Raw genomic sequence first — 13,565 nt, forward strand, 5'->3', positions numbered from 1 at the left:
TAGAGATAAAAGACTACAATTGTATCTCAACTCAAGCTAGACTCTTCAGCTTTGAAGACAGCATTCAAGCATTCCTCCTGCAACAGTTACTGTTCCATCACACCAATGTGAAACAGTTACATTAATTCTATGAAAAGGAAAGTGCAGTAAGCAATGAAAATTTAATGCATTCCCATCAGGGGTTTGCAACAAAGGTACAGATGGACTCAAGTGTCAGCTTGGATTGTTTTTTCCTCCACACACTTTTTGGTATTGCCAGCCTATTACTATAGGTAGCATGCAAGGGTAACCTTAATCACTTGTTCAAAGGACAAACTAAAGCCATCAGAAAACCAACAACTTTTAAGTCAAGACACAGACAAAAGTCACAATATTAAGGGAGTTAGTGAGTTTACTGCACAGAACACAACACAATTACTCAGGAAGCAAGCTTTGTATGTTGATGGTGCAAGAAGCTCCGCATACACACACACACACACCCCAAAAGACCTCCCCACACATACCCCCAAGAAACAGGTTTAGTTGCTCAGACTAGTAAGTATCATCTATCCCTGGTGAGATGGTAGTCTGTAACAAGAAGATGATTTGACACACAGAAAAGCACAACCTGTTGGGAAAGTCAGCATGGCTTTCATAAAGGGAAATCCTGTTTCACTAACCCTTGGAGTTCTATCAGTCTGTGAAGTAACCGAAATGAATAAAGGGAATACAGTGAACATGAAATTCCATGTTCCTTTATACTTCCACAGGTGTTTGCTCCAAAAGCTATTTAAGAAAATACATTGCTACAGTACAGAATGAAAGGTTCTTCTACAGGCTGAAGGATAAGACAAAGTTAAGACAAAAAGCAAAAGGCAGGGTTTATTGATCACTGTCCAAGACAGACTCATGAGTGCAGCCTGCCACACACTAGTACTGGGACCAGTTTTACACAATGTTTTCATCAGTGACCTGGATTCAGAGGACTCTCCAACTAGGTGACTAATATTAAGCTCTTTTGGAGAGACTGGAACTGAGAGAGAAACTCGACCTTAAAAAAACTGGAGAGACAAATGAAGATAGAAGAGAAAATTTAGGTAATTGCAAAAGCCAAGAAAAAAGCAGCATTACTTGCATATTTTGCAGAATCAGACTGGTAGTCTGTACAGCAAAAATCATGGCATCTTGACTGACAACATACAACAGCAGCCAGTGCTATGCATCAACCAGGCAGCTGTAAGACAGACAACAGTTTTTTGCCATTCTGTAGAACCCTTGTGTATACACACCTTGAGTGCTGCACAGTTTTTGTCCCTGTATCTCCAAAAAGATGTAGTAGAACTAGAGATGTAGTAGAGGTTCAGAGAACAACTGTGAAGACCAAAGGGCCTTACAATCTGACTGAAATGCCCAGGACTCCTCAGCATGGAGAGAAAGTAGAAGAGAAGATATGACTGAGTCTTGCATAATCAATAAAAAAAGTAGATAAGCTGAAGAACTATCATTCACCTAATCCTGCCACACAGTAAGGGATACTTTATTTAAAACACAAGTACTTTACAGAACAGCACAGCAACCCGTAACTTGCTGCCATGGTACGCTATAGAGACAGGTAGTATCAGCGGACTTGAAAGCTAGACAAATTCGTGGACAACAGATCTTTAAGTGGATACTGAAAGGACACTACATCTGTATCTTTCCAGATGCTTATTCTCCCATTTTGACTTCAAACACTTTTGCCACCGTGACAAACTGTTCCATAGAAACTACACTGGTGTGGCCCAACAGGGCATTTCTAGTATTATCTATCAGTTAGAATAGAGATGGGGGGAAAAAACCCAACACTATCATCCCCCTTCTAGAACTATGACTGACTGGTACTCATCAGTCAAACAGCAGCCTCAATGCTTCCTCCTGAAAAAAAAATATTCAAGTCCAGTCCTTCACCATTTTTCCCTTCAAAGTACACTGGGTAGATTTTTTTGTGCAGCATAACCTACCCCAGATAAACAAAAATAACAGATGAAAGAATGAGCAACAAAGTGACAAGTGCCAGAATCCTGGCAAGATAAGAAAGATGATGAAGATCTCCCTAAATGTTATAACATGAACTCAAGTGCCTAAGACAAGGCTAGGCATTTTAATCTGGGCCTGGAAATTAAGAGCTGAAGCACTCAACATCCTAGTTTGAATCAAAGCTTCAAAAACCTAACTAGCTCATGCTTGTTTATGCAAGCTCAAAGACCAGGAAAAAGTTTTTCCTGAAGGACAGTACTTATTTCAAACTTAATTCTCTTCCCCATGCTTTTTCTTTACTCTTACAAAAAGGGTATTTTTTGAACCACAGAAGAGACTGCAAGACTACTTTCCGCTGAGGCAGAAAAAACCCCCAGCATTAAGTTGTCAAGTGAGAGGCTTAAGTTTCACTGGAAGAAAAGTGAAGAAATCCTCAAGTAGACTTAATTTTAATGTCATTTCCTTAAAAAAATTCTCAGAAAAACAAGCTTGTGATACAAAGGGCTAGTAGGCAATAAATCAGAAGTGTTGCCACTACAGAACATACAACTGAAAAGCCATTTATTTTTAAGATCAGAGGATAAAGCAGCTCCATGCACAATGGTTAAGAAACCTAAAACACAAGTTGAAAGTTTAATTAAGCAATTTGTTGATGATCAAGAGATTCTCAAAACAGCACAGACCTGCTGCACGTTACCTAAAGCTTTAGAACATGGTGCCGATTCTCAGTCTGATGTCATTCTCCAAAGGAAGTTTAATACACAGAGCATATGAAGTTAGACTCATATTAATTTGTCTTCAAAATACTTAGAATTCAAAATCCACTAAGCCAAACTACTTTTATTTTACTACACATTAGACTACTGTGCATAGAATTCAGTAAATCTGTTACATGAGGAACTAATAATCTGTTCTATGAGATAAAGCAAGTGTTACTACCTTCTTTGGATTACCTGAGCAGTGCAGTTTTAAAACTTTTTAAAAACTTACTAAATAAGATACTTCAGTTATATAAGTTTTCAACTTACCTTTTTCCTGTAAATTCTGCTTGACCCTTCTTATTGAAGATGAATTTGGAGTCATTATATCCCCATCCATTCCACTTCAGAAGTTCTTGCCTTAAAGGGAGAAAAATAAGTGAGAATGTTAGCATACTGCAAGCCCAAAATTATTTGTAGTTATATGGCTTTGGAAAAAAGCCTTATCAGATAGCAATACAAGAAATCAAGTACGTATCAGAAGTGCATAGCTTACAGCTAAAAGTAATTCTGCTGGCACAACCACTACTCCTTCAGATAGCATCCTAAGACTTAAAAGACAAGATGCTTTATAAAAACTACTACCAGCTTACTACATGTAAGTCAGCGCACACTGTAACGTGATATTCTCAAATTGTCAAGAGTAATGTTTGAAAGATGCTTGGTTTTAAATCTACACATAAATATTAACACACAAAAAGGTAATAGCCAAATATTTTCAGAATTAAAAAGACAATTCTAGTTGTTTGGTAACACTACTGTAATCTCTGTGCATTCTTAATAACATTCACTTGATGTGGCACTTTCAGAGACACATTTAGATTGAAAATACATTTTGGAAAGTCAAAAAAACCAAACCCCAAGAAACACAGGAATAACATACTAAATGCAACATGAATGTGTCACCATAAGAAAGAGAAGATAAAAAACCAAACCCACAACTGCCAAAATACAACCACAAAATTGAAATACCTTAAGCACAACCATATCCTAAGAGATACTGTGTTGCTAAAGTCATTAGAAGTGTATCAATGTAAGATTTAAGACTCAGAAATATACAGAGTAATTACACATTAAACTAAGTACTCTGCTATTTATTTACAGCAGAAATTAAATACTAACCTAAACCCTGAATTTTATTAATATAAATTCTTAGTCTGAAAACAGATGATCTACCTTGCTTTACCATATACAGTGAACGAAGCTTACTCTGACTGTCTAATGCAAAACTAAGATGATCAGAGGTGACCATTTCAAAAAGACCTCACGATTCAGAGAAAGTACTGCCTCAAGTCAGTTGTAGGTAACACTGGCATTAAAAGGTAACTGGGTGATGACTGATTACCAAAGACCTTCATTATAAAGATAATATTAACATAGGCTGCTGACTGTCAGTGTTGTAATTAAGTAGACTTGGCTTAGTAAAAGTTCTTTCTTCAAACTGCCTGTACACAAGATTTCAATTAAATGAAAAAATATCCATGGATGTGTATTTCTTTACAATTGTTTGAACCAGACATTTCAACAAGCCTTTGACAAATCTAGCACTTGAAGCAAGCTTTATCAGTTACTGAGTACTGAAACTGCATTATACAGTTTTGTGAGATATTCAGTCTACACTGTTCTTCCACAGCGAGGAACTGATTCTAAAGTTTCAGCCAGAATTAAACTGTTTGAGCAGACCACTGTCCAGACACAGAAGCCCCTCTGGCTGCCTCCTCTCTTGATAGACTTGATCTTTAGATGTGTAATATTCACTCACAAAAGGGCAAGCATCCACTCATGTCTGATAGCACAGGAATGCCTTGTGCTATTGCACTGACATTACAGATTATGAAAAAGTGTCTTAAAGCATGTTATGCAGACTTGCCTATTTTCACACATTCTTATATTCCATATATGTGTATTTATAAATATTGTATATATTCATAAATTCCACAAAGACAGTAATTCATACAGTTGAGCTGTTCCCAGCTGTGAGCAAGCTGACACAGAATTGCCCAACTCAAGCAGCATTTTTTTTTTTCCTTCAAGCTAAATGTTCCCCTCAAATCCCCATCATTTTAGTCCTCCTCAAGGCAAGATTTCTCCCTCTGCTGACTAAATGTAGTATTTCTATATAACTGATCTCTGTAGTCTGTCAAATCCCGTAAAGTCAGAAGAGACTTGATATTAGTAAGTGAAATTTGAGGAAGGCTCAAGCAGTTTCCCCCCCAGTTTAGAGAGGGAAGTCCACTTGCAAGATAGTACCAAAATAAGCATGCCAAGTATGATGCATGAAACAGGCTAGAGAAACCAGCTGCAAAGCTGGAGACAGACAGACCAAGACACAGAAGACCAGGCTCTAAAGGAACATAAGAAACTGCCAAAGCACAGCTTTGAAACCACCATTAGTCCTGATGTTGGTACAGACAGATACTTCCCACAAAATCCAGGGGAGGTACTATTAATTCTGGCACTGAACAAAGACCCAGGTAAGAAGTCTTTCTGCTAAGCTGCCTGCATTCCCAGCTGTTTGCCTTTTCTAAAGGCCTACTTTCCTAGATTGGTGTTAAGAGTACTTGGTGCTTTGATCAGGCTTTAAAACACAGAGAAGAGGTTAAGAGTTAGAACTCAAGTTTATTTTCAGGTTGAACTACTCCTGAATAAAATAAGTACACAAAGGTTTATGCTGCCAGACAACACAGCTGCTTTTATTGGTGTGATGAGAACAATTAAATTAAGATCTAATATAACAGACTGCATGTGTGCAGAACTGCTAGTTTAAAACATCTCAGCTACCTCATAACACAAAATCAGGAGATCTCCCCCCATCCTGCATAATGGGCAGTATTCTATCTTATGGCAGGAAAACACCACGAGAAGTCACACAATTTATATTCAAAATTATACCAAGTGAAACAAGGTTTCTGTCTGGAGACAGGAAAGGCTGTTTTTGTAACAAGCCATCTTACATTTATTCTTTCTTTTTGTTTCATCATACCAAAGTATTGCCAGTTCAAGAACTGTTGTTTGATTAATTTATTGTAGTTCCTAGCACTTCACGCCTACATACCAAGAACACATTAGAGGAAATCCTGCATCCAGCTCCCTAAAAAAAAAGAAGCCTAAACAGACCAGATTTTAAAATAAGGATTGGTTAGCCAGCACTGATTTGTAACTGACATGGCCTACAGAAAGAGCAAGCTGTTGAGATCTTCTTGCATATTATTTGAGAAGTATGCCCTTCATGAACAAGAGCTCAAGACTCAAGACAATTACTTTAATCGCAGAGAAAAGCAGGAGACATCCAGAGATATCTACAAGCCTCCTTGACTACTGAGGCAGTGTCATACAGATATAATTCAAAGACTGTAGCAGAACTTTTCTGAATAATTAGTTAACTAATATGTAACACTCTTCCTAAGAAAAGGTGCAAGCGGCTCTGCAAGACAGAGGCCAAGGCAGTATGCTGTTCCTCCCCAGGTCTGCCTCACTACACCAGCTCCCTCAATTAAGGGAAATACACTATAAGACACACCTGCTTTGCATTTCCTTGTCTTTCCAGCTTACATTTGGAAATCAAAGCTGCAATTTGACAGCATAAGAAACAGAAGGCAAACAAGGAAAAAGGTCTTTTTCTAATCATAAATGTTCCTTCCCCTTCTTCATTGTAATACTACCCTTTTGCAGCATTTATACACATCACCATTCCTTCGAAAGAGCTTTTCACACCCCAGCTCCAGCACAGCACTCCCACTGTAATACCCTAGTGTAGCAATTAAGAGTTGCCTGCCACATCAGCATCACACACCACATTTGCCTCTGCTCTCAAGAAAGATCCAAATTGTGACTGAGCAATCAATATAGCCTTCTACATTTCCCAAGATTTTCATTCCCAAAAATCTCAGTGTTAAACTTATACTCCAGAAGAGTATAAAGGGCAGAAAGAATTACTGAGCACCTGCAGACCTAAGCACACATTAAAAGCTCCCTCCATGCATGAATACTCAATATATCCAATCCTGGCTCTGACACCAAGGCACTCAAACAACAAATTGACCTGCGATTAATACATACCACCATTATACCCACCTAGACTTCTACAAACTATGTATCCTCTAACACATCAATATTTTGTACCATCTGAAGCAATTTACTTTGCAGTAGTAGTTGCTATCCTTGTTCTCCAAAATTTCAAGAGTTTAACTAAAAATAACCTGAATACCCTGCATAATATCTGAAAACACTGAATATCATCTGAATGTCTCAAAGCATGTTAAAAAGTTCCATGCCCCAACCTGAAAAACAAGATGCTCAGTTTGGCTTAGTCAGCTGACATCTTCATGCTACATGTGTTCTATGTGTAGCAAGGCAATTTATACACCCTTCTATTTTTCTTCCCAGCCCCCTTTCCAAGAATATATACAGCAAATACTCATCAACATTTTGTATTACTCTTGCTTTGAATTCAACATTACTCAGCTCTGTATTGTTATCTGAACTGTCTCATCTAAAGACAACAGCTTTCCTATTCAGTACATTGGCTTCAACCAAATACCAGGGCTCACTAACTCTACTTTCGGCTTTGACAAACATGGAATATTTTAGTCAGAAATAGTAGGAAATTACCAGTTCTTTCTGCCTTCTAACTTAAAAGCCAGAAATTCACTACTGAAATGTATGAAGTAGTATAAGGCAAAGCTTGCTTAACTTTAATACATATACACGCAAAATTATATTGCCTGAAGGGAAAAAAATGAAAGAAAACAAGTTACCATGGAAACAGTGACAATAGGAGATGAAAACAGTGTGACTAGGCTAAATGAATTTAAATATTTCACTTTCATTGCAATGCCCAACACTGAAATACTAGTTTGACTATGCAATAAGGATTTTTTACAGCAAAATACAAGTTAAACTTATTCTGTTTTTCTGGAAAACTGGCTATGGAATAATCAAGGAGACACTGGGCAGGATGCTGTTCAAGTCCCAGCACAAGGCACTATATTAAGCCCCCAAATGACCATTAAGGTGCCTACAAACTGGGCAGAAGCTCACAAGGTGACAGCATGCCCAGCCCAGAGTGGGGCAGGAGGGTGGCCCCTGACCCACCAGCTGAACTAGTGCTCCCGGGGCATCCAGTCACCTAGCTGAGCAAGCAGAGGCCCCCAGACCTGTGCTACTGCAACAAAACTGTACCTGCCAGCACTCTCCAACTTTTGTGTTTTAGCAAGAGGCACAGTGACTAGTTGAAAAGGTTCTTGTCTCTCCCTAGGAAGCTGAGGAACAAGCACAGGGTCTCCCACAGGTATCCAGGCTCAGCATGCAAATTTCACCCACATGGAAATTAAGCCATAGATATAGTTTTTCAGTTGTTTCAAATCCACATCACAAGTACATACGAGACATCTGCATGCACAATACTTATAACCAACAGTGGAGCAGAGTTTTCTACTGCAAAACAGAAGTATCACCAACAGTTAGAGCCTTTTATTTTCCAAGGTCTAAAAAGCATGTTGATATTGTAACACCGGAAGTAAACAGTTTTCTGTTATGATGAAGTTATGAGATTATGTTCAATGAAGTATCAGAACCAAGATAAAGTAATGAATCAACTCCAAACATTAGCATCACATGATTTAACAAATGGAATTGCTTCATTACACAGACATACCATCTAAGCACAGATATATCAACAAAACTTCCCCCTTCCCCAAAATAATCTGCAGATATGGTACTTTATACACAAAACTGAGACAAACAGGCTAATTTACTCAAAGAACAAGTGACAGTTTCATGTATTTTCTTCAGAGAAGCCAGATGAAGAGCAGTTCAACCCAGCTGAATCAATGCAACTCAGATGGATGGCCAAGACACATCAATTTCCTTACAATAACCATCAGCATTTTCAATTCAATCACCAGCTGATACTCAGCATTAAAGCAACATACACATAAAATGCTCACAGACACTCCTGTTCCATGATCCAAGAACCCACACATTCTTGGAAATTAGTTTAAAGTGACAGTTTTAAGAACTACCCCATGGACCAAAACACCAGTATTTGCCTAATGCAGAGGAGTCCTGCAGGTTGCAGAGTTCTTGCAAAACTCAGCACACGGGTGCAGTAAAACTGAGACAGTATTATAGTGTTAAGGGGTTACAAGACCCTACCCAACAGTAACTCCTCAAAGCCCACCTCAGCTGGGCTTTTGGTTACCAACTCAGATCACCAGCTTGAAATTCAGGACACAGGCGATACCAGGAGGTCACTCCCACTCTCTCCTGAAGCAGTCTGGGTTATATAGTCACACTTCACAACCACATAAGCAAGCACTCCAGTGTTTTTGAAGCCAGTAGTACATTAGTATCAGGTGCCTGAAATTAGAAAAGGGAATGTAACCCAAGGAAGCCCTTCAAGAACTGCTTTGCGAAAGCATCATTTATCTGAAGAATGCCATGCTGCAGGCAGGGAGTATCTGCTGTACTTGTCATTCTTACACTACTTCCCTCTTGGAGGATCTTCCCTGCAGCAAACCAAATGTAATCGCTCTGAAGTCAAACATCTGGTTTATAATCTTAGACACATTCAGGTTCTGTAGCCCACACTTCCACTACCCCCCTGCAGCTGCACATACACCCGATTCAGTTGCTATTCTGTTTGCTGAATATCTGATATAGCAACACAAGCCTGGGTTCATAGCAGTGTAGCTCATAGGTAGTGTAAACCTACAACAAGCACCAAATGCAGACACAAGATTTCAGGTCTAAGACTTCAAGGGTTTAGGTACACAAAAGCAGTGTGCTGCTTTTTTAAAAAAAACCCACACTGTTCTGATAAAACAAATATTAACTCTCCTTACACATGTTCCTAGCCCTATTTCATTATTCTTCATTTCACCACATTGTAATAAGCAAAACCCCAGGGAACAAGGAAATTTGTGTTTCTCTAGTGTTCTTTTGTAGAAAGCTTATGTCAATTAGGGTGAATTAAAGACTCAGGAAAGCCAAGACATTATAGCTATGCTTCTTGGTAGACACTTAGTCAAACGATGATTTTTAAGCTATCTCTATTCCACCTACCACTTCCACTGACACCAGCTTCTTTTATCTTTGAAGAGACTGCTCTACTACAAAAATGCACACACACAGCTACTTCCAGTTTACTTCCAGGCAGTAAACAAATAACAACTTAAAGATATTTTTTATAACACTGCAGATCAGTCCTTTGAGAAGTATTTTTGAAAGCTTGCAAAACCAGGAAATCTGCTTCACTATGTTAAAAAACCCACCACCAGACAACAACTGACTAACTTGGACAACACTGTTTAACCTACTGCATAAAGAACTTTTAGCATGCTCTAGCAAATACATTAGATAGCTGCTAAAGAAAATGTTGGCCTGTACCATCAGCCCTGAAGACTTGCACACAACAGCCCAGTTTTGTATATAACAACACTGCAGAGGCATCATGCTTGTCCACCACATTCAGCCTACAATTGATTTCACACTTCACATTACTTGTTCTCTACTAAGAGGTACAGTAACATTTCAGAAAAAGTCTAGTTGGTTGCAACCTGTTAAAACTACAGGTGTCCTTACTTTAGTCCAGCTCAAAGTAGCTTCTAGGAAGTCCAAGTAATTACTCCAATCTATTGCATTAACAGATCATTCTATTCAGTTTAAATAAACAAATCAAGTTTAAATAACTATATATACGCACATCTATTTTCTTGTACATATCAGATCTCTGTACATATCAAAAAGCCTATCAATATTTTCAGGTTTTGCTATAAACTTGTATTTTAAATATTAAACATACTTTAACTTCTACCTTATATCTAGGTTTTTTCTAATAAAATTTAACCAATGAATATGTCCAGTTTGGTTTACTTGGTATCACATGATCAAACAATTAAAGTCATATTACTTAAATTCTTACAGATTTCTTTCATTTCATCTGGCTGACATTCAACTGCTTGGAACTGCTGACAGACAGGAATCACTGTTGCATATGAAGTCACATTTGCCCTCAGATTATGACATTTTTATCAGATTAATGCTTCCATATGAGATCATCTTACTTCATCTGTTCCTCTACTTCAATCATTAACCTTGACTAGCAATTAACTCCTTTGATGCAATCAGAACCTCCTGTGAATAGCCATGCCTTCCTCAAAGCAACAGGTTCTTACTCCTCTGATTTGTTAAGATTTTAGTTGCAACAGCCCTTACCTTCTTTGCTGTAAGTTTCCACCACCTTAAGCTCAGAAGTCAGCTATACTAGAATTCAGTTTAGTGTCAAGTGCTGCTTAAACACTATTGTCTAAAGAGTTAAGCTTTTACAGTAAAGATTGCTTTGAGCATTGGTGGCAAGATATGAAGCCTCTGCTGTTACTTGTTAAATTCAAGTAGTATCAACTCCTTAGGAGTTAATGTTGCTGCTTAAAGTCATAATCATTACAAGCAACTACAGCAAGAATTGCAAGAGTCTATATGAAGGTATGGCAATATTAACATATTACCCTGTTAACCTGAGTGTGCACTTGATACAGACACACAGCTGACTATACACGCATCCCTTGGTTTATCCTGAATAATAAGAGATCCACAAGCCTCTCTTCATCCCACAGGAAAGAAGCTTCTCCACAAAGAGAGCAAAAATCAGGAAACCCTACCCTGCTTTCTCTTGCTCCAGGACAGAAGAACTTTAAGCCTATGAGCTACTGAATCAACATCTAGTTAAAAGGGAGTATTGCTTGAGTGTAACAAGGGCCAAAGTGTTTAAAATTTTATTTGTATAAATTACAATACAAACTATTTTGGCAAGATTAATATCAGTGCAAGCTCCATCTCTGAGGCACTCTTACTTTCTAGCATACATAACAGTTACTCTGGTACAACTGTGTTCTAGGGAGTTGTACTGCTTTGAGAACATAAGGTGCTACATGTTGAACACTTCATGTGCTTCACCTTCAAAATAACCATATGTAAGTTTTTAAACTCAAGACTCACCAGCAGAGCAAGCTTGCTAATAACCAGTCAACAGCATAAAGTTCAGAAAAACTAATTTCAAGGAAAAGTTCTTCTCCAACTCAATTTTTTATTAAGTTTTTCAGCATGCCTATCACCCTGTTAATGCTTCAACACACAATGTATAACTATGATCCCCATCTTCCACTGCAATACTGAATTAAAATACAAAATTCAAGCCAAGAATGCACCAAGGAGTAACATCTCTCTACTCTTACAGTAACTAAGATCTCCCTCAAGAGGATACTCTTTAAGTATAGAATTGCTTGTCTTTTTAGAGGACTTTTCCCATCTCAATCACTGTAATTCTAAGAAGTAGGGAACGTATTCCATTCTTTAAACACATCAATTTGCAAAGACACTGTTTAGCCTTCAGAGACATTTTTCTCTGGAAACAGGAACAGTTAGGTGAGCACCCACAGACTGAGTCAATTCCACATACTCCCCTTCCTCTCCTCACTGGTGATGAATAATGTCTGGATAAGATCCTTAACAGTTTGGTCATTGAACTATCAACAAGAAAGTCATGTTCCTGCAGGTCACTGTCTAGTGACTATTGGATAAGCAGCCAGAATATTATTTTTTTTTTCTATGATCAGAGACCTAACATCTAAAGTACTCCAGATGCTTGTTTGGGTTTTTTTTTCCTTATCACAGGAAGTAGTCTACTTCACAGAAGAAACACAACATGAGGAGAGTGCACCTGGTCTGCTGCAATAGTGTCTGTAGCTTTGACACCACTTCAAACATTACACGTAAGATGCAACAGGCATAATAAACAAAAATCTTGCTTAAGGTACTTTTGGCTGCAGCTTTACTAGGAAAAATTTAAAGTAATAGTTCAAGAGAGGCAGAAAAGCTGAATCATCATATAGAAGACTGCAAGAAAAAAAAGCATCTGGACCATCCTGGTATTGCTGATAGAAGCCACACAGTATCACTGTACCTATCTACAGGTGAACTATTTTTACCAGATTTTTTTCAATCAACCTTCTGGGTCTCACAAACAGATCAACCAGCTCCAGACTAGCTGAAAGTCACTAGAACAGGACTCAGGTGTTCATCACTTGCCACCTCCAAATCAGTATAGGCAACAGAATTGTCTCCCTCCCCATCACTCACTGCAAAACTGGGTATTGCTCTCAAACACAAACTCTACCAAGATCCTCATATCCGAGCTATATTTAAGTATTAGAATTTTCACATGCAACATCTCAAACACATTTCAACTGCCTCTCAGATGTTCAAAGGCAATCTTAAGACAGAGATACAGCTCCCTTTAAGGGGTTGGTGGGTTGTTTTTTTTTTTGTTTCTATACACACAAAAAGTCTGGGCTTTAAGTACATCAAGACAGTTGTACCTGTGGTGCAGACCAAGTTATCCAGCAGTTGTACCATTTTGTTCATAAAGTGCTTGAAGCAACATAATTTTTATTCTCAATGCAGAACAAGTTATTTAGAGTAAAAATACATATCCATTATAATCCTATAGCAAATCCTAATATGAGAGAGCTATGTTAATAAGTTATAGAAGTACAGGTGGTAAGTTCACTATGACTGTTTCTATAGAGAAAAGTAGCTATCCTTTGGGTCACATGCATCTTCACAAAAGCTATTTTCTCCTGTTCTTCAAGGATACAATAACTGGCTGTAGAACTTATGCAAGAGTAGATTTAAAATAAAACTCTGAAAATTAGCTAAACTGTTACTTTTTCAGAAACAGTGATTTCTTCCTAAATTCTAACCAGAGAAAAACTCAATATGGAAGGCAACAATTCCAGTGAGCAGCACTGTTTG

At 38.1% G+C, this 13,565-nt stretch overlaps 1 protein-coding gene across 5 annotated transcripts in view; it reads right to left on the reverse strand.

Annotated features, from left to right (window-relative positions):
- AGPS (alkylglycerone phosphate synthase) overlaps positions 1 to 13,565 on the reverse strand; it is an 82,958-nt gene that overhangs the window by 41,435 nt on the left and 27,958 nt on the right. For all 5 annotated transcript variants that reach the window (XM_027786199.2, XM_027786201.2, XM_027786202.2 and 2 more), the window contains one exon: positions 3,024 to 3,113. In XM_027786199.2, the coding sequence (XP_027642000.1) occupies positions 3,024 to 3,113 (90 nt within the window). The remainder of the gene's footprint in view (positions 1 to 3,023; positions 3,114 to 13,565) is intronic.

Source organism: Falco peregrinus, chromosome 8 (assembly GCF_023634155.1).
Source record: "Falco peregrinus isolate bFalPer1 chromosome 8, bFalPer1.pri, whole genome shotgun sequence".
Classification (NCBI taxonomy): domain Eukaryota; kingdom Metazoa; phylum Chordata; class Aves; order Falconiformes; family Falconidae; genus Falco; species Falco peregrinus.